At 41.1% G+C, this 25,370-nt stretch overlaps 1 protein-coding gene and 1 long non-coding RNA gene across 3 annotated transcripts; both read left to right on the top strand.

Annotated features, from left to right (window-relative positions):
• The first annotated feature begins 1,515 nt into the window (after positions 1-1,515).
• Positions 1,516-6,769, top strand: LOC110341818. Of its 2 annotated transcripts, none has more exons than XR_002383824.1 (4): positions 1,516-1,609; positions 3,461-3,589; positions 5,888-5,975; positions 6,711-6,769. It is a non-coding gene; the product is annotated as an uncharacterized LOC110341818 (long non-coding RNA). The 2 variants fall into 2 exon arrangements; XR_002383825.1 differs by having other exon boundaries at positions 6,676-6,761.
• Positions 6,770-11,878: 5,109 nt separating this feature from the next.
• Anks4b (ankyrin repeat and sterile alpha motif domain containing 4B) lies at positions 11,879-22,984 on the top strand. Its single transcript, XM_040755416.1, has 2 exons — positions 11,879-12,067; positions 21,149-22,984. The coding sequence occupies exons 1-2, from the start codon at positions 11,904-11,906 to the stop codon at positions 22,227-22,229; spliced, it is 1,245 nt and encodes a 414-aa protein (XP_040611350.1). The 5' UTR covers positions 11,879-11,903; the 3' UTR covers positions 22,230-22,984.
• The last annotated feature ends 2,386 nt before the right edge of the window (positions 22,985-25,370 follow it).

Here is a 25,370-nt window from a genome sequence, read left to right as displayed (position 1 = left end):
CAAGTGATGTTCACAGATGTATGGCCACCACACCTGGCCCTCTTCAGGTTTTAAATATATGTAAATTGTTTCCCTCTGGAGATAGGAAGAGGCACACAGAAGAGTGGTGACTCACACACACACACACACACACACACACACACACACACACACACACACACACACATTTTTTTTCTTTTCAGATGGACTCATTTGCCACTGTCGCTGTCCTCACTTTAAAATCTGGTTTCTATCTAATCAACAGTGCGATGGTTTAATGCTCAAGAGAGTGTCTGTAAACTTGAGGCTTCCAAACAAGTCTAGCTGCCTACCACAAAGCAAAGGCAATGAGTCTGAAGAGGTCTGGTGGTTTGCCTATGGTCATTTACCCATGCCAGCAGCAGAAGGAGCTCCAGGAGAAGCTAGGTTTCCTCTCATTCATTTTTAGTTTCAGTCTCTCTCTCTCTTCTCCACCTCTTTCTCCATTTTCCTCTCTCCCTTTCTCTCTTCACATGAGGGGTGCTTTAAAACTCTGTGCTTTTCTTATAGTTCATGTAGTTTTGAAAGTACAAGATGACATTAATTAAATTTTAACAGCAAAAGATAAATCAAAAATATAGTTATGCTAATACAGATTAAAATAGCTTTCAAATATCAAATATGAATTTAACTTGGAAAATAAGCCAACGTCAGTGAGAATGTTCTCTCACATCCTATGGCAGCTCCCCCAACAGCCTAGTATGGGATGTTAATTCAGGGTCCACGTGGGACCTTGAAGTCTAAGTTTAATCAACCTTCTGACCATGTGGATTCAGAAACAGACAGGACAAAGGTTGCTCACTCTCGAAATTAACTGGAGGGTAGTTTTTATAAGTAGATGCCAGAGAAAGCTTAGTTGTTCATAAGAGCTCAATTATAGGGCCAATGAGATGACTTGGTGTGTAAAGGTGCTTGCAGCCAAGCCTGAAGATCTGAGTTCCATCCCTGGATATGATAGAGGAAAATGAATTCTGCAAATCGTTCTCCCACCACCACACTTGTTCCTTGAAACACCCTGGCATACATCTATGTGTGCGCCTGAATACCCCCTCACATTAAAAAAAAAACCAACCTCATTTATAAACAAAGGTTAACTAAGTCATTTACCTGGACTACACTGTTGTTAGTAGTTGGAGTGATGGTTAACAAAACAATAGAGGGAAGGTTTTCTTAGCAATACAGTTTTCCCTGGGCATCTGTGAGGTATTAGCTCAAGGATCTCCTGCTTATCCCTTTGTATGTTTCCAAAGACATAAAAATCTCAGCTCCTTATATAGTGACTCACATGCAGTTGTATGATATGCAAGTCTCTGTCTTGTGTATATCAGCATCATCTTGTCCCATGGAGGACAAGCATGCCTGTGAGTTGAGTGGGAACGCAGCCAATGGTAACTACAGGAGTTTTCACTCGAATGCATACTATTTGCTGGTGGACCGGCACTTAGGGAAATGCCGACCAGGTGGGACATGATTGCTGTTAGAGTTATTGAGGGGTAACATTCAAAAGTCATCTGAGGCTGCTGCGGAGATGCCTCAGTTGGTAAAGTGCAAGAACCCAAGTTCAATTTTCAGAGCCCAGGTATAAAATCAGGTATGTAGTGCATGCTTGTAACCCTAGTCCTGGGGAGGAGGAGACAGGTGGATCCTGGGGCTCAGTGAGGAGCTGGCCTAGCCTAATCATTGAGTCCCAGGTCTCAGTGAGAGATCCTGTCTCAAAAAAACGAGGTAGATGGCTCCTGAGAAAAGACACCCAAGGTTGATCTCTGGCCTCTGTATGAACACAAACATGTGCCCCGCACCCTCCCATCCCCAAGCCTCCTTGTTGCCAGCACCCAACACAAAACAATAGCCACAAAAGTCTTCTGTCCTAGGAGGTATCACCCTGGCAGAGCACCTGTCTTGGCATCCACCATGGCCTTGGTTCAAATCTCATCACCACCAGAAAAACAAAAGCAACTAATTATGTTGTGGCAAGATGAAGATGGGCCAAAGTGCTTGCCATGAAAGCCTAGTTACCCAAGTTCAGTCCTTAGAACTGTGAAAGGAGAGAACTGACTACTGCAAGGTTTTCTCTGAACTTGAACGTGCACTCAAATGTGCACAATAATAACAAATAACAAAGCAATTTTAAAATGCTTTACATTTTCGTTTACTTATTTTTATGTGGATGGTGTTTTGCCTGCATGTGTGTCTGCGCTCCATGGGCTGGAGGAGGGTGTCAAATCCTCTGGGACTCAAAATACCTACAGTTGTAGCTGCCATGTGGGTGCTGGGAATTAAATCCAGGCCCACCAGGAGAGCACACAGTGCTCTTAAACACTGAGCCATCTTTCCATCCCCTAAATAAAATAGCTTTTAAAAAAGGCTTCTGACTGTGCTACCTGATGCCAGCTAGAATCTGTATACGAAGCTGGCTTGGTGTAAGGCAATAGCTTCCATGTGCTGAGAAATGGTGGCTGTCTCACTGCCCCATCAGAGTGGGATGACAGCCCAGGACAGTGGAGGCTGAAAGAGCCTGGGAGGCCCAGGTGCTTGTTCTTAAGGCTCCACTGACCCAAAGGTCATCACTATGACCTTCAGCTTTTCATCTTAAAGCCGAACACCCAGAGTCTATTAAATGTCTTCAATTTAAGGATTAGTGTTTTGCTTGCATAATAGCTTTAAAATCCTGCACCCTTCAAGCCAAACACACCCACAGGCCATATTTCTACCACCAACCAAGGGCATTTGATTTCCAGCACTATGGAGACCCCGTGGATTGTGGCTTAGCCACTAGCTCATCTAGTTAGCAGCTGCAGCCCTTCCAGGTCCTTTCAGCTTTGCTAAGTTTTGAGTAAGGTGCCTTTAAGCTGGGTTACAAAAGGCAGGCACTTGCCCAATGCCAGCATCGCAGGTGAGACCCAGGTGTGGCTCCATTGTCTGTCAGGTTCTAGTTGTTTTAGGTTTGGGGCTCTCCACTCTTTTCACTGCTTCATGTTCATTTTCCCTTCCTAATGGCTGACTTCAGTCAGGTCTAATACTGGAAGAAGAAAAAACAGTTTTAGTGGCAACTGCTGCAATTGTGTAAACCTAATCCTGAGAATAAATCCCTGATGACCTGTTTTCTCCCAGGACAGCTCTGTTTCTGTGCTGGTGATGCTATGACTGTTTGCAAGCCTATATCACGGGTGTGGAGCCTGAAGACACTCAGAAACATGGTCTCTCCATCTCAATGCTTCTTACTTTCCTTCCTTTGGTTTAAGAAGCTGATTCTTTAAAACGTCTTACACACACACACACACACACACACACACACACACACACACACACATTTACTCTTACATTCAAGTAACAGCAGAGCTCTGTGAAGACCCTTTCAGCAGCTCTATGATCCATCCCTTTCTCTTCTGGTCTCTGGTAAGTTTTGTAGCCATATTTGAGTCACGACCATCTCACACAACAGGTTGAAGAGGAGTAAACATTTCTCAGAAACCACAAGAACTTGTGAATGTAGGAAGAAGCAAAACATTTTTCTGAAGGCCTATAACATATGCATGGGTCTTGTGCTGACACGGACGCCTAAATGATCAAGGTAGGAAACAGAATATGGGCCGCAGGCTCCTTAAGATGAAAACCCCAGGTTGGTAGGTAGCTCACAGAAAGCCAGGATGGGCTGAATGTGCCTCCCCTTGTGAAGTTCATGATGGAGTTATTGTCTCCAACATCTTGGATGCTACTGTGTTTGGAGATACAGTTTTTAAAGGGGTGACTACATTAAACCAAAGTCTACAGAGAGCCCCGAATCCAATGACTGGTGGCCTTGGGAGACAAGGGCATTTGGACCCAGGTATGTACATAGAACACAGAAGGGGAGTATATGAACCAAGAGGAAGGGCACAAAACAGCACCCTCTCTGTTTCAGAAGGAACCAACTCTGTTGACATTGATCTGAGCCTCCGAAATTGTGAGAAAATTATTTTCTGTTGTTAAAACAGCCCCAGTCTCTGGTGCTTTATTATATGAGCCCTAGCAAAATGAACACAAAATCCCAAATGAGAATATAATTCTACAACTGTAAGATACTTATTTATTTATATTTCAAGAAGTATTTAGTTATTGAGAGGAAAACTGCAGAGGAAAGAAAACGCTGTAGCAAATGCTATGGGTTGCGATTTACTTAATGGGGGAGAAGTACTTCTTTTGCTAATTTACACCCAATGAGCACTCACTACACACCCTACAGAGTGCTCATCATTTAAAAACGTTAATTCAGTAATTACTTGCAGTAAACTTGTGAACAACAGCTGGAAAATTCTTCTCATCACCGAGAAGGAAACTGAGACTCCCAGAGAATGTACTCAAATGCATGGTAAAATTCAGTCTGGGTCCTTAGTGACTATCAGATTCTGACTTTTGTCTGTATTCCTGACCACTGCTCCAGCCTGGCTTTATTTTAGTACAATGCTCAGCATAAGCTTGCCTGCCTTCCCCAACCAGCTGTGAGAGCACTGAATGGTTTGGATATTATTTGGTGGTCTGCTAAAGGGTGTAGGAATACCTCTGCTGTGGTAAATTCTGCCATCTTGAACTAATTTGTCTGTTATTATATGTTTTTCTCAATAACCATTGTCCCTGCAGTTTATTTAGAGTTTGGGTTTTGAGTGGGGACTCAGGTCACTTATTTATACAGGTGACTCACTCATGGAAGAATTCTGTTGATCAAAATCTCCAGGTCATAGGGCCAGTGACAAGATGAGGAAGGAGAAAAGTGTGGAGGGAAAAGGGGAGATATGCCCTGCTAACAAAGTCAGCTCATTCATTAGAATTTAAATTCATAGCCCTTGCTTAGACTAGCCAGTATTCAAATTTTAAAGAATTTGTTTTTTGAAGCCTTTATAAAACTCCCCACTGTTACAATGTATGCCATCTGGGATTTGGCATTTATAAAATGTGCTGTTAAGAAATGCCAAGAGATTCCTCATGTAAACCAGATGGTACAATAACAATTCTGTCTTTATTTTTTGTGGCAGAAAAATGGGGCTTCAGTAGCTTGAAACTTATGTGACTAAATTAAGCCCAATCAATACTTCTGGGACATTATAATTTCAATAGGCAACTTACCCACCTAAATATTTTCATCAATGTTTTTATTTGGAGAAGAAAGAACAAAAGTGCAGACAATGTTTCCTCTTGATTGCTCATGTCTGTGTTTTGGAAGGCAATGTTTATAGGAAAAACATCGCCAGTGCCCTTCACTGCATGGGATGTATGTGTTTAGATACCAGGCAAAGATGTTGAAATCTCTTTTGAATAGGGAGTCCCACACCAAATAGTTCAAACAGTTTTATTACTATCCTGCAGAGGAAACCATCCATTATCTGGGCAAGGCATGGGCTGTCTTTTCCCCAAGATTTCTCAGAAGCCAAGTTTGTGTACGAAGCTTCTGGTGATGCCTTCTTTTGCCCTTGTGAGTTCCTGTGGGTTTTCCATGTACAACAGTGCATTTGTTATCCCTTTTAATCACCTTTTTTTGTTACTGTTTTCATTTCCATTAAAATTCATAAGATCCTCATTAGGTGGAATAATCTTGTTAAAAGCTGTGTGCTCCTCCCATCTTCCTTCCTCTTTATTTCACAAGAATGTGCTTCCCACCAAAGCCCATTCTGTAATTAGTCATGAATAGTAATTAATCATGAATAGCCTCAAAGAATAAACTCAGCTTTAGAAACCAGATCCTCTTAGATACAGAGGCCAAACTTGTTACTGAAAATATGTGTTTCCGGGCCACATAGCCCATTTAATTTCTTTCCCAATTAGCAATTGAATAGGCTTTCAAAATAACAAAGATGTTTGATTTACATTTGCTTGCATTGCTTTATCTTATGAATAGATTGGAAGTACCAAATACCACTTGTCTTTGCTTTGTTTGTCTCCCATGCACAAGACACTGGGACTCTGTTTCATGGACAGAAGGCTAGGTAAGTTCTCCATCTGTGTACTGGCTCCTCTTGGCTAGGATTGGACTCCATGGGAGATGGCATACCCGATCATCACAATGCACTGTCACTGTCAGGCAGCGGCTAAAGCATAAGCACAAAGGCAGTTGACAGTGGCCAATGGTTGCTCTGGGGGGGGGTGAGGACAGGGTGCTGAACATAGAACTTTTCCAGGTGTTGTCTGTCAGGGCGTGTATTAGCCTCTTTCTTCTGGTTGTTGGTAAAATGAAATGGTGTCTTTGTAGAAAGTCTTTCAAATAACAGGCCACCTTTCTAGAGTATTAAGGAGACACAAGACACTGGCAGGCAGGGCACTTCCCTGAGGTGAGCTATTCTGGTTGTCAACAGAGTATAAAGGAGTGTGACAGGGTGTGGCTTCAATGGGAAAGTAAAGGGGGCTGTGGCTGAGGTTACTGCTACTCACATCTGATCCTCCACTGTGTGTATAGGAAATATTCTTCTTCAGCTTTCCCAGAGCCCAGGTTCACTGTTGGGGTGAGAAAGATGCTGCAGTTCCAAGATCAGGATTGTGGAAAGTGCCCAGAATCCACAGTTGCTCACTGTTGCAAAGCCAACTAAGAGCTGGTGTTTGCATGATACCAAAGTCTATGGTTTTGGGTTTTTGGGGGTTTTTTTTGTTGTTGTTTTTAAACTAATTTCTGCCCACTTAATTTCCCCACAGAACTTTCTATTTTCTGTTTATTTTATTTCCTCCAGGGAATAAGAAAATACACCAATCACTAGACTATAGTTCTCTTCTTTCGGTCTGCTCATGGTATGTAAAGCCATACTTTGTATTTTGTAAGGGATTGTTCATTCTCATTGTCTTTACTACTGTGAAGTTGTGTCTGGTGGTGTGATTATTAGTGAAGCCTGCAGTTTCATTCCCAAGGAAATGGAGACTGAGCTGGCTCCCTCACCACAGATCTTAGAGCAGCAGGTCTTCTAGCTGAGATCAGTCTTCCTTCTCAGCCTCATCTCGAGGAAAGGGATTGAGATGCAGCTTTGCCTGCAGCAGCAAGTGTTTCTGGTTCTTTTTCTTCCCCACCCAACCTCATAAGGACATTTTCCCAAGGAAATGTCAGAGGGTACCAGGATCTTGATCATTTAAAACAAGAGTTCAGGGCCTAGAGAGATGGTTCAGTGGTTAGGAGCACCAGCTGCTCTTCCAGAGGACCCAGGGTCAGGTCCCAGCACCCATATAGTGACTCACAACTGTCTGTAACTCCAGTTCCAGGGAATCTAGCACCCTTGCCCAGACATACATGCAGGCAAAACACCAATGCACATAAAAATAAATAAATCTTAAAAAAAAAACCATGAGTTCAGATGTTTTACCATTCACAGGTGAGTTTAAGTTTAAGTTGTAAGGGTGTCTAAAGCCAAGCATCTCTCCTACTTCTCCTCACCTTTTCACCTCTCTTCTTTATAATTACTTTGTCCTCCTCCTCTCACTCTTCATCCTCCCTCTCCCCTCTTCCTCCCTTCCCTCCTCTTCCTCTTCATTCTCCTCTTCTTTTGATGGCAATTATTTATTGCGTATGTGTGCATGCACATAATGTGGCATTTATGTTGAGGTCAGAGGACAACTTGAGGGAGTCATTCTTTCCTTCCACCATGTGGGTCCTGGGGATTGAACCCAGACCATCAGGCTTGGTGGCAAGCACCTTTACCATTTCACCAGCCCTCACTCTGTCTTCTTCATCCTCTGCCTCCATTCTCACCTGCATCCTCTTATTTTCCTCTTCCTCTTCATCAGCATCATCTTGTGACAGCCAACTCTTAGAAAATTGACACTTAAGATTGTATCATAAATAATTCCTTTTGAGAAGATTTTCCTCCGGTTATATTTTTTCTATAATGAATGTAACTGTGTCTAAGTTACATAGGCTCTATGAAACTGAGTTGAAAAACAATCTGACCTTTTCTTTTTCCTTTTTTCCCTAAAATATCTAGTATCCCTGTCTCCCCACCCCAGTCTTGCTTTCTGTGCTTAAAACAAAGCTTTTTTTCTTATAACTGAATAGTGCTACCCTTCAGGTAGCTTGTGCATCTTCCGCTGCTGTTCACAAAGAAATGGGAGAAGAGAACAAGTGAATAGTGACTATTCAAGCAATTATTACTGTGAAGAACTTGTAGATGGAAGCTGTGCACTTTTGCAGAGTAGGCAAATAAACACATTCTCGAGGAATAAAGTTTTGAACAAAAAGAGTTAAACAAAATGCACAATTATTGATTTAAAAACCAGACCATCTTCACATCAGTTTAGTGAAGACTATTTTTTTGACAATGTGGGAAAATACAGTGTGTGAAAGATGAGGAAATGATAAATAATACATTTTAAAATAAAAATGCTATAAAAATATACAAGGGAATATATATGCCTAGGTTGCTGCTTGTGTCTTCAGAGATCATGTATTCATAAACTTTTTGTTTGATCAATTTTTATCTTTGTGTGTGTGAGTGTGTGTGTGTGTGTGTGTAAAAATCCAGGCATTTTATTGGATATAGGATTCTATGTGTAATTATTTGATAAAGCTTGGAAATTGCATTCAAATATTTTATATCACCACTAATATTGATTTCCATATTAGAGTATATTAGACATTTCTTTATGGTAATATAATTGTTTTTTTCTTTAAATTCTGCTTAGTTCCCCCTTTCTATTTGGAGGCTGTGTTATTTATTTGTTTATTTAGCTGTGTATGTGCCATACTGTGTGTATGGAGATCAGAGGACAACTTGCAGGAGTTGATTCTCTCCATTCTGTAGATCTTAGGAACCAAATTCAGGTCTTCAGGCTTGGCAGCAAGTGCCTCTCCCTGCTGACCCAAGTCCTTGGTCTTTGTTATTTTTGTGATAAAATGCTATCACCAAGACAAAAAGAAAGAGTTTATTTTGGTCTTACAGTTCTGGGGGCATAGAATTTATGATGACAGATGGCTGAGCAGCAGTTGAGAGTTCACATCTTGAACCACAAACAGGAATCTAATTTGAAATGGGATGAGTCTTTTGAAACCCCAGTACATAATGTCTTCAACAAGGCCACACCTTTTAACCCTCCCCAGAGAGCAACCAAACTATTCCAATACCTGAGACTCGTGAGGTTGTGAGGGACATCTCATTCAAAACATCACATTATGTGTATAAAAGCTCCAAAATGTTATTTTAAATTAAATTTCTCTCATTAGTATTACCTCTCATTATCTGTACAAACTTTTTGGCTTTATTTTTGTCTGATACAAATTTATCTGTAGCATTTTTTAAATTGGTATTTACTTGATATAATTTTTCCTTCCATTCTTTTGACAATTTTATGTCTTAGCTTCGTCTATTAATATAAAACATGGTTGAGTCTTGTAACTGAAGAATTTGAGTCATTTAGATTTAGGTTGATTACAGACAAATTTGCAATTTGGGTGTTATAAAACCCACAAATGTTCTCCTAAACTCTGCTCCAAATACCATCTTATACATTTTGATCTGTTTCCCCTTTTATTCTGTTCCAAATAGTTAACAGAGAACTTATATACAGAACATATAAATGATTTTCACAATCCATTGGCAATAGAACAAAAGAATTAAAACATGGGATAAAGATTTGAATACTAGCTATAAGAATGTTTAAAAGGCACGTGAAAGGTGCTGGTTGGAAAATGCAAATTAAAGCCATAATAATGTCACTTCACACCCACCAAGATGGTCATGAGAAAAAAAAAACAGGCTATAGTAAGAGCTGGCAAGGATGTGAAGAAATTGGAACCTTCATGTGTAATACCATCCTACAATGTGAAATGGTCCAGCCACTTTAGAAAATGGCAATTTTGAGTGTGTGTGTGTGTGTGTGTGTGTGTGTGTGTGTATGTTTTTGCATGTAAGCATGAGCATGCAAGTGTCAGGGCATATGTGTGGAGTCAGTGAACAACTTCAGATGTCAGTCTTTGTTTCTTGCTTGAGGAAGAATCTTATGTTCACATCTGCATACTCCAGGCTGGCGGGTAGCTTCCAGGCATTCTCCTGTTTCTATCACCATCTGGGGGAGTAGGAGCTGGGATTACAAATAGGTGCTTTATGTGAGTTCCGGGGTCTGAAACTCAGATCTTTGTGTTTGTGAAGGAAATGCTTTACCTGCTAGGCCAAATCCCTGTCTCAACACACACACACACACACACACACACACACACACACACACACACACACACTGACATGGTGCATTGCATGTATACAATGATCAAATCATATATCTATGACCTATTTATCATTTCTCTGTGGAACCCTCTCCACTAGCTATTCTGAAATATACAATCCATCAGTCAACCATAGTTATCCTACTGTTCTCACAAATTCTGTTTGATAATTCCTTAAAACTAAATAAGAATTACCATAAAGCCCAGAAATATCATGCCTTGCTATAAACCCAAGAGATGTAAAAATATATGCTTACATAGAGACATGTATATGATAATTTTCATCATTACCAAATGGAAGCAACTTAAATGTCCAACAAGTACAAGTGTTAAATGGATAAAGGATAGTTGAAATTCTAGTATAGTGGAATATTATTGCTCAGCAATAAAAAGAATGAACTTAAAAACATATTCCTTTTAAATAAAGGCCCCCAAAATACATAGTTCAGGATTTCATTGATATGAAATGCTCGCAAATGCTACTTCATATAGAGTAATTCGATCCATAGTCTTAGAGTTAGGAGTAGGAATTCATTGCTAATAAATGCAAAAGATAGCTCTTAAGGTTTTCTTCCCCCCTCCTCTGTTTTTTTAAAATTTAAATTAGGAACAAACTTGTTTCACATGTCAATCCCAGTTCCCTCTCCCTCCTTTCCCTCCCTGCCCCCCACCAGCCCCCTATCCTATCCCCTTTCTGCTCCTCAGGGAGGGTGAAAGGTTTTGTTTTTACATTTAATTGTTGATTAAGAATGTGAGAGTCTGAGTTGGTATGGTTCCAGGATTTTAGGCTCAGGAGGGATGCTTTCAATGTGGAGAAATAGTTATAAAATTGAGTGGTAAGGAGGCAATTGGCCAGTCTGCCAAGACTAGAAAAAGTGAATTTATTAAATATTCTGCAAGTACCCAACAGACAACAGCAGCACCAACAAAAACATCACCTACATACAATAGTGGTGTATGGAAGTGGGCTATGTTGAAGCTGTCTACGGTTAAGGTGACCCAGGCAAGCTCCATCATGCAAATTAGGGCAGTCCAGATTGGTTGATTTTTTTTTTATTATTCCCAGGGCTGGCCACTGGGTTTACTTGGTGCAGCCTGTGGTTAGGGTTGTACTTGGTTTAGATTGGCTTCACTCAGTTACATCATTCTGCAAAAGTGCTGTTTCCTTTTTGTGACATTTTCTAGACCAGGCTTGTGTTGTGGCAGTTCCTGGATGGCGACCTGTTTGTTTTCTGGTCTGTCGTCAGTCTCTCTCCACACTATGGTAAAGGTTTCACAGCAATAAATTTACTGAAATCATTCTGTTTATACTTCAAATGGCTAAGTTTAAAGTTGTACAAAGTCTACCTCTAAATGTCTATGGAAACATTCCTCCTCCCACACTAGCGAACTTAATCAGTTCTGAGTTTATTGAGATTTCTTTCTACATTCTGTGCCTTGGTGACCAGTATCACATCTGACACTTGTTAATGGACACAGTAAAGATTACATGTACTTCACCACATTCCTCATGGACACGACAGGCTTCCATGTTCATTGTCATGACTGGTTCTGAAATGAAAAGTCCAAGTCCAAGGCTGCAGGCCTTCCTGGCTGCATTCCAAGGAGTGAGGCTGGAATGAGCTTTGACCTGGGTGATGTTCCCTGTCATTGATTAACCAGCCCTGTAGGAAGGCTACACCACCAGAACTTCCCAGACAAAGACACTGGCAGGCAGAAAAAAATGTCTACCCGCTATCATCAAGCAGCGAGTGACAGCTACCTGGAACTTCTGAAGGAGGCCACCAAGCGTGATCTGAATCTCTCGGATGATGATGGCATGACACCCACCCTCCTGGCAGCCTACCACGGCAACCTCGAGGCCCTAGAAATAATATGCAGCAGAGGGTGAGTGATCTCTGTCAGGGCAGCCTGGAGGGCTCCACAGTGGCCGCAAGAGTCAGGGAAGTCTGAGTAGACATTTTGCCACTTTCTAGGCTCTCTAAGTAGTTGGCTTTCAGAGAGTGACAAGGCTAAGCTAGGTATGGGTTCTTTCCCTTGTGAGAACAGCCACCTGGGAGTCACTCAGTCAGAGCGTTGGGTGGGTATTGTGTTTGTAATTGGAAATCATTTCCATGGAATTTAAGTGGTTGACCCTTTAAAAAGAGGTCATCATTCTCAGTTCAGTCATCCTCCTTGGTTAGGACATGGCTTTAATTTTACTTTTCAATCGTGTCATTAAAAACTACCTTTTATGAGCCCCCAGTTTGAATGAAATTTCTAGCCTTACAAGTTATAAAAGGGACCTCCAGTCCACCTTTATTAGTTTTCTTTCTGGCCAACACACACACACACACACACACACACACACACACACACACACACACAGGTCGGAGGGAGAGAGACAGACAGACATACAGACACACACATAGATGGATGAGGGGGAGAAGTAAAGAGAGAAACAAACAGACACACACAGGGGGAATCGGGGAGATAAACAGGCCGGCACACACACACACACACACACACACACACACACACACACACACACACACACACACACAGATGGAGGAGGGGAGAAGGAAAAAGAGAAACAGACAGACACACACACAGTGGGGATCAGGCAGAGACAAACAGATAGGCAGACACACACACTCACACATCACTCCTTAAATTTTAATTCAAATCTTGGCTGACTTTTTAATTCTGCTTGTCCTACTCATTATCAGTGGGCTAGCCAGGATTGGTAGCTGTGACTTAACAAAGGGAGAGATGGAACAAGAAATCTGAGGGAGTGAGTTGGGGAAGAAGAGGGAAGGGAAGGAGTAAGGAAGCCAGTGAATGCATTCAGTACAGTGCATAGTTAGCATCTGGTAGGTGATAGTCCTCCCTTACTCCTCCCCCTCTTTTTTTCCTCTTCCCCCTCCTCTGATTCTTCTTCTCCTGCATTTTGGTGCTATCTAGAGATGCTGATCCACAAAACGTCCTGGTTTCTGTTGTGGCGATCAGATGTGAAAGGAAAGCCATGACAAAGCCTGTTCCAGAGAGGGGAAAATCCAGCTTTTATTAAAAAGATAAGGAGATGATCAAGGACCGAAGGAAGCATCTTTCCCCTAGGACAGCACTGTGCATTTCAGGGATGGAAGATGTTGAGTTTGGCTGAATATGACTTAGGCAGGACAAGCCTAAGTGATAAAACCAGACAACAGGAGTCTTGAATCCCATCCCAATGGCCAGAAAACCACACCCTGTAGTTACAAAGGAAGCCATCTGATAGATTTATGCTTACAAATATTGTTCTGGTGGTTGTAAAATGGTCACAGAGAATGTTTAAGGACATTCAAGGTGAACTGAACTAACTTAGTGACAGTAGTATGGGTGGACATAGGGAGATTTGAGTGACAGTTTGGGTGTAGAATAGCTGGTGATTAGATGTGGACAAATAAAGGGAAAGAGGGTCAACACCCATGTTTGGATTAAACAGATTGTAGACATGGACACCTCACTGAGTTGAGGGACGTGTCAGAAAGAGCATGCCCACAGTCTAACCACATCTTCTGAAAACAAGTGAAATCTTTCTTCTCTTGAGTCAATGCCTCAGTTATTTTGTTATAGCAATGATCTTACCCACTTCATTAATTTAATTTATAAGGTAATTAGAAAGTTTACTTCTTAGGTTCTCCCCTGTTGGGTACATATTTTTTTCTAATTTACAGTGTTGTGAGGATTATTTTTTTACATAAATCTTTGTTCATACTTTTTTTAGTGTGAATTCTCAGAACTGAGGTTTTTGAATAACCTGGCATACATCTTAGCCCACTTGTGCTATGATAACAGAATACCTCAGGGAAGGTAATTTCTAGAGGATAGAACTTAGATCTCTAAGAGCAGCACAGAAGTCCAATATCAAGTTGGCAAGTTCAGTGCCTAGAGAGACCCAGTTTCTGTTTCCAAGTTCAGTGCCTAGAGAGACCCAGTCTCTGTTTCCAAGTTCAGTACCTAGAGAGACCCAGTTTCTGTTTCCAAGTTCTATGCTAAGATGGCTCCTTATGGCTGTAGTCTCTGGAGGGGAGAAAGGTGGAGTCCTCACACAGTAGAAGGAGGAGTACACAAACAAATAAAAACTGAAAAAGCAAATTCCCTTCCTTGATAAGGACTCTTTCACACGGTCAAAGGTGGGGTTCCTAGTGAGAATGAAAAGGCCAACACTGAGCAGCCATTGTATTTCTACCTTTGTAAGCTGTGTATCTGTAGCCTCGCCCCACTTTTATAATGGGATCTTCAACATTGATTTATAAAATTGATTTTCAAAGACTGTGGTGTGTGTGTGTGTGTGTGTGTGTGTGTGTGTGTGTGTGTAAAGGGTGAGTGATGTGTCAGCATGCCCCAGTGCACATGTGGAGGTCAGAGGGCAGATTCTTGTGTCAGTCCTCACATTCCACCATGTTTGAGAGTGGGTCTCTTGTTACTCACAGACTTGCTGCCCATGAGCCTCCAAGGGCTCCTGTCCCGCAGTCCATCTTGCCAGAGGAGTGCTGGCATTAGAGATGCCTCTACATCTGACTTTATGTGAATCCTGGGGATCTGAATCTAGGGCATTATGCTTGTGTAACAAGCAGTTTACCCACTGACCCACCTCCACCGCCTTCAAGATGCTTTTTTTTTTTTTTTTTTGGTTTTTACGAGACAGGGTTTCTCTGTATTGTTTCGGAGGCTATCGGTCCAGCCCGGCCTCGAACTCACAGAGATCCACCTGCCTCTGCCTCCCGAGTGCTGGGATTAAAGGCGTGCGCCACCACCGCCCGGCTCAAGATGCTTTTAAAGTTAATAGTATCAACTATTTGTAATAAATATTATACATATGTTTACAGTTCATATTTTAACAATTGATACTTTATAAATAAATATAAAATATGTATATAATATGTTAATATATACTTATTGAATACATGGATATATGATATATAGGTTAAACACATAAATCTGTCAACCACTGCTATATAATTCTAACTTTAATGTCATTCATTCCAAAATATTAGCTGATAAATATGATCTTCTAAATGTTTTCTTTTGTCCATATGCACAAGTGTATTGTTTTCTCTAAAAAGGCAATCATCCAGAGTGTAGTTGTAACATGATAAATAAAAGACCCAGAGACAAATATAGGGGTTCAAGCTTCAAGCTGAAGATCGGAAAAGCAAAGCAGCTGGTCACTAGCTCTTACTCTACCTCAGACTGAAAGGCAATCCTGAGTCCACCAAACCTCAGACTGTAACCTCTCCTCAGTGTGGCTGGAGAATGAATCCCTCATCCTAAGACCCTGTTCCTGACTTAAATATCTCTCATGAGTACTAGGATTAAAGGCATGAGCTTTTCTATTACTCTTTTAGACTGATTCAATCTTGTGTAAGCCTGAGTGGCTTTGAACTCAGAGAGATCCATCTGCCTTTGTCTCCTGAGTCCTGGGATTAAAGGTGTGTGCCACCACTGCCTGACCTCTATAGCTTGTGGCTGACTTTGCTTTCTGAATCCTCAGGCAAACTTTAATAAGTCATCACACATAATGATAAATTACCAATATATCTTAACAATTTGCACTTAAAGGTTGATATGCATACCACTGCTTTTCATGACTACATAATATTCTATTGTATGATTTTATAATTTTTTTAAATTATCAAGTAAAAATTGCATAGCCAGGCACAATGATAGTGCACACCTATATTCCCAGCACCCTGAGTCATAAAGATTATGAGACTGATACCAGCCTGGACTTTATAGCAAGTCCCTGTCTCCAAGACCGTATATGTATTTATGATATACAGTGTGGTATTTTAAATATCTTTGCATTATGGAATGACAGGATCCTGCTAATTATATGATACTTGCACACATCATTTTTGGTGAGGATATTTAAAGTATATCCTCTTAACAATGTTCAAGTATATACATCATTGTTGTTTTAATGTTATCACCACATTGTAGAGTTGAATTGCTTAAACTTTTCCTTCTTTATGGACATTTTTGTATCTTTAGACCTATATCATGATACATATCTCCCTACCCCCAACCACTGTCTCCTCAAGAGAATTCTATAGGTCCCATATAGTTTAGATTCCACATTTAAGTGAAATTGTGCCTAGCTTATTTCACTGAACATAATGTTCTCCAGGCTCATCCATGTTTCCAAGTGCAGAATTTTTTTTCTTTAAGGCAAAGTAATATTTCATTGTGCATATATAGGCATTACATATATTGTTTTCATTCACCAGTGCAGGCAAATTGGTTCTGTAATTTATTCATTTACTTGCCCATTCATAACACTTAATTCCTTCTCTATTTTTGTTTTGCCAGTGGAGAAGGTTGACCTTTTGTCTTGTGGCTGTTATAAGTAGAATTGAAAGTAACTACCTTGTTCATTCAGCTTTGTCCAAGGCCTCACATTTCCTTGGGGTAAATTCTTCAAAGTAGAAGAGTGGATTTTGGGGGTGAGCTGGTATCAGTCTTTTGATATATGTCCCACCAAGCAATCTGAGCCAGATAATGCTTTTCCCAGAATGGTCATCTCCTGTGATCCCACTAAAACCAAATAACTCATAGTTTTCAATCATTTTCTGTTGGACAGGCAAACGCTGGCAATGTATGATTTTTAATTGGCATTTCCTTCACTATTATAAGTCCAAATAATTCCTTCTTATGCAGGAAAAACATTTTTGATGGAAATACTGTTTTCTGAGAACAGCTTTACACATATTCAAAATCAACTTCAAAGGAAGAAATTGGAGAGGAGCAGATGCTTGGAGTGTTGTAATTTAAGCAAATTACCCACTTAGCAACAATAACAAGCTGTTTTAAAAAATATTATTTGATCAAAATTATTGCTTAATAAAAATCGAGGGCAAACTATGTCCCATTTTAAATTGCTTCTCAGAGTTCCTCTTTGGGGGAAAGAATATCAACACTGGGTTGACTCTATCCCAAAGAATCCATAGGTTATTGGCATTAGACTCAGTCCATCAAATAAAGGTGCTGGTTTGTAGATGGCTGGACAAGTATATGTATGGCTCTACTAAGAGTTATGAACCAGAAAATTGGGTTTATCAACATGCACTGAAGTCCCAGGGCTGGAGAGGCAAGGACAGGAGCATTTCTGGGGCTTGCCAGCCAGTCAGTCTAGCTAATTGGTGAGCTCTACTTTCAGTGAGAGACCCTGTTGCAAAAATAGTAAAAATGGAAATGCAATTGTGAAAGACAATCATGCTAACCTTTGCCCCCCACACAGACACAAAGAGAAATATGAGTCAGGCATGGTGGTGCATGCCTGGAATCCCAGAAATCAGGAGATGAGGCAGGAGGATTCAGAGTTGAAAGCCAGCCTTAGTTACATATGAAGCCTCCTTACAAATAGATAGAGGTTGGGGAGAGTAAGACTAGATTTAGAAAGACTTCATGAAGCTTGACAATAATTTTTATATCAATGAGAAAGCTCTTATATCAATTAGATGCTCTTCCTGACAGTTTCATTTGTAAATTTGAAATTTTGCATTTGAAATTATCTCTAAAGAAGATCCACCTCTGCCCCATCTCAGGCTTTCCTCACATTCATTCTCTCAACTTAAAAGCATCACTGAAGAACCACGGAGATGAGAAAATTCACTCCATTCTTCCTGAAGCACACGGGTCTAACCCAAACTCTTAATACCTGGTTACAGCTCACACTGTCCAGTACTTCCTTCTTTAGTTTATCCAATCCAAGGATAATTCAGGCAAATTTAATCAGTGTGTTTTTGTTTATGCCATAGTCACATCTTGGCTGTCTTCCAGCCCTGCTTTGATGTCTAGGATACTTAAGGGGTCCTTTGAATATGGTGTTCAGTTAAGCAAATAAAAAATGAAACCACGTGTTTGGGGATGAGGAACTTTGCTCCCTGAAGATTCGACTGTGCCAAGGCTGGAAGGGGGTCTCCTTTGATCCAAAATAATTAAATTGGGCTAACTGGCTAGGGCCCTCTTAACAGAGGCTGCCCGACCAAACAGCATTATTTAACATTTGCTTTCCTTAGATTCAATTTCATTTTCTTTCCTTCCTTTCCCATTACTTTACCCATAACTCCATGCTGTCTGGTCACACTGATGTACACTCTGGGTTCCCCAAATATGCCATGTGATATCACCCATCCTTGTCTGTGCCCATGCTGTTCTCTGTGTGAAACAGGACTCCAACCTATGGCTGAATCTAATCTACAAATGGGCTTTTCTTGGATTTCACTGTGTTTTTCTTTTAAAATTGAGCCAACATTTAAAATAAATTCCATGGAATTCTGGATTTCAGTCTTCATTTGAAAAGTGGATGTGGTAACACTGTTTCTCTGCATCAGGGCACAGCCAGAGCTGCCCTACTACTGCAGTTTCTAGAAGCTTGAGCATATCTTGGCCTTTGCTGAGAAAATCAATTGTGTGTCTTCTCTGGGCAGATTTTGAAACTTCTGCTAAAGCCACAGGTGATAAAAGGAGAAAAATGCAGGCTTTTCCCTCTTGGGAAAATTAAATGGGCAATAAAGCATAACTCCTTGATAAATAAAATAACCCTATAAATACTTAACTGTAAGAACTAGGCCAGCATGGTGGCTTACACTTGTAACTCTGGTGCTTGGGAAGCTGCAGCAAGAGGATCACCACAAGTTTGAGGCAAGCTTGGACTGCATAGTGAGTTCAGGCCTGTGTGAGGGACAGAGTAAGATGCAGCCCCCAAAACAAACAAACAAATGGCATTTGCAGGTGAGCCTGATGACCTGAGATTGACCCCTGGGTCCCACATGGTGAAAGGAGAGAGCTGACTACTGTAAGTTTCCCTCTGATCTCCATATGCACAGGACACTCATGCCCACACATAGACACACAGAAAACAAACACATTTAATTTTTGAAAATATTTAAAAAATAAAATCCCACAAGAGTGTTGTAGTGGTAGAAATTTACCATAAGGAAAGATAAACATATGAGTATGGATAAAAGAGAAATGATAATAATATATATGGAATGTATATATGCATAGTTTACCAAGTACTGTTCTGTTATATATGTGTTTAAATTCACACAAAAACTCTATCAGAGGCATTATTATTATTCTCAGGATAGAAGACTTGTGGCTGGCTAAGTGGACAAGCTAGGCTATTTTCATAATTATGACACAGATGGTTAAACATGAGACAGACCTGATCCAAGGGATGCTACCTGTTAGCTCCATGGTAGGGCATGTGGCAGGCCCATATGAGGCCCTGGGTTCTACCTTTAGCACTGCAAAACTGAAAATAAAATTGTGCTTCCTGTTACCATTATTCAAAACAATTGCGCCCTCCAAGAGTTTTACTTTACTACTGGATTGGTGATTGGTTCAAAACTGAGGCAACCAGGGGTTTACAGAGAGGATACCCAAGTCTGAGTCATCAGATTATAGGATTCTGGTTGTGCCACATTAATATAGAGAGCCTGTGAATAACCTGAAGATCTTGTCAAGCTCTAGATTCTGATTCAGTAAGTCTGGGTTGGGCTCGACTCTGCATTTTAATAACACCATAGATGATCTGTTGCTGCTGCTGGGGTCACCACCTGCATGTTTGGGTCAAAAAAATTACTCAAAATAGAATCCATATGGTACATGAACATCCTTTGGAAGGGCCTACATCTTTCCTGCTCCTGTTTTAGCTTCCCACCAGCTGTGGTGAGAGCTTTTTCAATCATCACCCTCCTGTTCTTCAGTAAGATCTGTACTTGACTCTCAAGGCCTCATGGGAAACAGAAACCCTTTTGTCTGCTTGATTTTTTTAAAATTTTTGTTTTGTTTTCTATATTTGACTCATGGGAGGGCTGAAATGTTGGCTAGAATCAGGTATCCAAGTTCTCTCAGAATACTGCTAAGTTGTCAGGACAATTGGAAGCCAATTAAACACAGAAATTATTGAAATTATATAAACTTACAATTGAACAAATTTTATTAAAATGTAGTGCTTGAAATTCACCACTTCAGAGTTAGTTCACTATTTTTCTTGTGTGTGTACTCTGAAGTTACAGATGTCAGGAATTGTTACAGTGGAAATAAAATAGCATACTATTGCTTGTCTCTTCCAATCTCTGTATCCAATACAGTGATGTGGTAACATGAAAATTTTCATGGTGGGTAGATTTATACATGCTATCAATCAGGGCTCTGATTATTTTTATTCTATGAATGAGCCCATTGTTAATCATTTACAAGTATACCATTGGATGATATTATTCTTGGCTTCAGGGAAACGTCTAATTGAGCTCAATTAAAATTAGGCATGGTACTATATTTCCTTTCTCTGAGTCATGTGATGTTGTGGGAATCCTGCCTGGGTCCCATTGCTGCTTCAGCCTCCAAATAACACACAAGACACTATATTACTTATGAAGCTATTGACCATTTGCTATGGTTTTTAATCGGCTAGTTCTGACTTAATCATTAATCCACAATCACCAATATATATATTTTTATAAGGACTTATGTTTCCAAGAACAACAGACTTGCATTCTCTCCTCCAGGGATCACATCTTGATGACTCCCTTCACTACATTTCCCATATCCCTCCTAGACTCCTAGTCCCACCTATCTTGCTTTATTTATACCAATTATTATACCAATCAAACATATACATACACAGAAAGACTTCCCCCATCAATGTGACCCAACTTCTTCTTCTTCTTCTTCTTCTTCTTCTTCTTCTTCTTCTTCTTCTTCTTCTTCTTCTTCTTCTTCTTCTCCTTAAAGGGAGGCATAGCATGGGAATGGCTCTCTCTATTTCTGGCCATCTGGTATCTGGCTCTGACATAGCTAAACTTAGCAGCCATCATATGTCAACCTCAAGGTAGGATAAACATGCATTTTGTTGGTTGTTTTTGGTTTTCTTTGTAGACCCCATGTTCAGTGAAAAACATAATTTAACATGTGTTTTCATATTTTCTTCTTCAGTGGGGACCCTGATAAGTGTGACATCTGGGGAAATACTCCTCTACATTATGCAGCCTCCAATGGCCACACCCATTGCATCTCATTCCTGGTCAACTTTGGTGCCAACATCTTTGCCCTAGATAATGACTTAAAGTCTCCACTGGATGCTGCTGCCAGCAGGGAGCAGAAAGAATGTGTTGCTCTCCTGGATAAGGCTGCCACCGTACAGAACACCACAAACCCCAAGAGGGTTGCCCGACTGAAGGAGCAGGCTCTGAGGAATGCCAGGAGGCAGGTGAAAGAGTGTGAACGACTTCAGGAGAAGCACCAAAACAGAATGGCCCGCACCCATAGCAAGGAAGACTCTGGGACTCTTTCTTCTTCCCATGGCACCTTCTCCACATCGTCCCTTTCCAAAGCTTCTGCTGGTGGATTTGGGTCACTATCTAAAGGCATTAAAGATACCTTTAAGATAAAATTTAAGAAGAACAAAGACACAGCAGAGCAGGTGGGGAAGGAAGACAGAAATGGGCAGAGGCATGTAATGGAAGTGTTCAGAGAGGAGGAGGAAGACTCATTCCCAGAGGACTTCAGAGAGAAGCTCCATTTCTCGGCAGAGGAAGCCAGTGACATACAGCACGAGTCTATTCTCAACCGTCCAGGGCTAGGGAGTATTGTTTTTAGGAGGAACCGAGTACTGGACCTTCAGGACATCTCAGATAGCAAGAGAGAGTTGGGCTTTAAAATGCCCAGTGAGTTATTCCAAAGACAAGGAGCAGCCGCTGAAGAGGAAGACGAAGAGGGAGAGGCAAACAATGGTACTGCAAGTGATCTTCCTTGGGACGAAGACGAAATAGAATGGGAGGAGGATGTGGCTGACGCCACTCCCCTGGAAGTGTTCTTGCGGTCTCAGCACCTAGAGGAATTCCTTCCCATCTTCACGAGAGAGCAGATCGATCTAGAAGCTCTGCTGCTTTGCTCTGATGAGGACCTTCAGAATATCCACATGCAGCTGGGCCCCAGAAAGAAAGTCCTTAATGCCATAGACAAAAGGAAGCAGGTGCTTCAACAGCCTGGGCAGCTGGTGGACACCAACCTCTGATGGAGGCCATTGGTTAACAGGGTGACCTGAGCGTGGTGGTCATGCTGAGTTCCCTTGGGAGCATCGCAGGATGCACCCTGTACCTTATCTCTCTATCCAATGACAGAACTCTGGGTATAGGCATTAGGGTTTTAGAGAGGACCCCCAAAACAGAGGCCCAGACTCTAGGAGGTAATCTGTATTGAGTAAACCATAAGTAAAAAACAAAAAATTAGAAGACCCTGGAACCAAAAAATGATATTTCTCTTCATGACTGCATTCTGTGGAAATCAAAGGCTCTCACTGGCCCAACTTACATGGAACTAACCTTTTAACAGATACTTACAAGCAACACGGTTGGGTTTATAAAGTTCCTGTCTAAGAATCAGGGCAGTGTAGCAAGTAGCGGGGGATGGCAGAAGGAAAATGTGGGGTGCCTACTGTGGGATGAATTTCTAAAGTTCATGTGTGGAAGCCCTAACCCCTAAGTGATCCCTCACCTTTAAAGAGGTTATTAAGGTTATGTGAGGTTATAAGGGTGGGCTCTTAATTCCACAATTCCATGTGACTTAAAAGGAAAGGAAGGTACATCAAGGGTGCACTCATACAGGAAGAGCAGGAAGGCAGCTGTCAATCAGTTAATGAGAGCTATACCTGCCCCCCACCCCACCCCCACCCTGCCCCTGCACACACACCTCTGGGGAAAATCAAACTTAACAATAGTTTGGACTTTCAGTCTCCTGAGATGTGAAAAATAAATGTCTGTTGTTTGAGCACTCTGCCTGCAGTGTTTTGTTAATGGCAGCCTGCCAAGTGTGGTGTGTAAACAAGAGGATAGGGAAGGAGAGAGAGCAAGAGAGGAAGAAGGATTCGGGAAAACAATGCCTGTCCCATTTCACAGTCTTTCTAAGGGTTAAGTGCCTGCTGGGATTTAAAAAGGGAGAGAAAAGGTATAGTTTTTAGGCATATTGATGACAAAAGTAAATTTTACACAAACATACTTACTAATCATGCCGACACTTTGTTAGTGTGAATCGGCAGTGCTGCTGTCTGGGTAGGGCGTGTTATAGTCTAGATCTCAGACAAAACCCAAAGACCCGTATGCTAATGGCTTGGTCATCTGCCTGTGGAGCTACTGGGAGGAAGTAGACATTGTCCTCCAGTCAGGGCTGAGTAAAAGGAAGGAAGTTAGGTTATGGAGGCATGCCCTTCAAGTGGGTACTGGGATTTCAAACACTCCCTTTCTTTGCTTTCCAGTCACCTCAAAGAGAACAGGTTTCCTCTGCCACATGCTTCTAATGGAGCACCATGCCACAGATGCAAGGCACTGTGACATAGTAAGGATGGAACAAAGTGTCTGAAGTGATCAATTAAAACAAACCATTCTTTCTTAATTATGAACAAATGTCTATTTCCCCCCTGGATAGAGCACCAGTGATAGACCAAAAAAATTTTTTTACACAAGTCTAGCTCAAAATCATGGAGCTGTTGGAGTCACTTAACAGGAGTATGGGCAACTAAAAGATGACTGTATCAGCAAAAAGCCCACTCAAAGCCATGAGCAATGATTCACAAAGGTGCATCCTGGGGGCTCCCTGCCTTGTTGCAGGCAGCTCCACCAAAGAGAACCTTTTCTGCCCTCAGCTGTTTGCTGCTTTCATAACCTTGGGAGGGGTCTTGTGAGGCTTCTAATTTCCATAAGCTTCCAGAGCCTGGTAAATTCTCTACAGCTTCTGCAGTCTGTTGAGCTTCTTTCCTCTCTCTAAAGGTAATGGTTCAATTCAGAGGAAGTAGTTATACAATAGTCACATTATATAATCTATATGCATTATGTAATGTGTAAATATATGTGTGTGTAATAGCTACACACACATACACATATATTCAAGTTTACTCTTGTTTCTCACTCTTCATTCTCCATCTTTTTAAACTTCTCACAGACCCCTTTCTGCCTTCATCTCTCTCTCTCCCTCTCCCTCTCCCTCTCCCTCTCCTCTCTCTCTCTCTCTCTCTCTCTCTCTCTCTCTCTCTCTCTCTCTCTCTCTCTCTCTCACACACACACACACACACACATCTAGATTGTGCATATGAGAAGAATATATAGGATATTAGTCTTTCTGAGTGAGGCTTATTTTGCTTAACAATCCTTGATTCCTGAAAATATATTAATTTCATTCTTTACAGTTGAATAAAAGTCTGCTGTGTACTGTGCTACATTTTCTTTTTCCATTCATCTGTTGATGGACATCTCTGCTGGTCCCATTTCCTGGCTATTGTGAACAGTGCAGCAATAAATATGGATGTGCAGGTCTGGGTCACATGATATCTCTATTTTCAGTTTTTGGAGTGCTACCACACTGGTTTCCATAGTTTACCTTCCCACCAGCAATGTACACAGTTCCTATCTCTGAACTCTTGCATTTTTAAAAATGCTGATAGTTTTTAAAAGGCAATCTCCAGTTGAAACCATCCCAAACCAATAGCTAAATTTTACTGGAATTTTGTAGCCAGACTACCACGTGGTAGAATTTACCATTAACTGTGTGTGTAATATTAGAAAAGTTATTTGTGCTCAGCTGATTTCCCATTCACATCTGAGTTACTTCAGGAGGCTCCATGTAGGATACAGATGCTCAAAGGTGATGAACTCCCACATTGCTCCCCAGGAATCATGGGTTATTGGATATGTTACATTAGGGGATAGTTGTTTACACACACTGTGCTTTGCTGTGGAATAAACCAAATTGTACTTGTCTTCAATAATGTGTACAAAAGCAGTTAGAAGGAACTCAGAGGCTTTGTGGTCTGAGCCTGCTTCTGTCATATATCATTGTAGATGCCCTCTCGTTCCCTAGAAACTTCCCCAGACACTGTCTTCATATCCTACCCCAATTTACACAGTAAGGAGAGGTCACCAGTCAGATTGGGGGAAGGGGTGAAAGTAAATATGGGACTCCTGATGCTTTTTGTGGATCTACTGGTCATGAGAGACATGTTCTCTTTGTGGGGCCTCGTGGCCTCTTTGTTAAAGAGCCAATGGATTGCTTTTACCATGGATTCACTTAGATTCAAGTGAACCGCAATTTGTGGTTTCTACTGCTCATGACCAAAGAAGCCTCCTTATCTGTATTTCTTTAAACATTTAAAATAGACACACAAAGC

This window comes from Mesocricetus auratus, unplaced genomic scaffold, assembly GCF_017639785.1.
Source record: "Mesocricetus auratus isolate SY011 unplaced genomic scaffold, BCM_Maur_2.0 Super-Scaffold_4256, whole genome shotgun sequence".
Taxonomy (NCBI): domain Eukaryota; kingdom Metazoa; phylum Chordata; class Mammalia; order Rodentia; family Cricetidae; genus Mesocricetus; species Mesocricetus auratus.
This window is presented reverse-complemented; position numbering and strand designations above follow the sequence as displayed.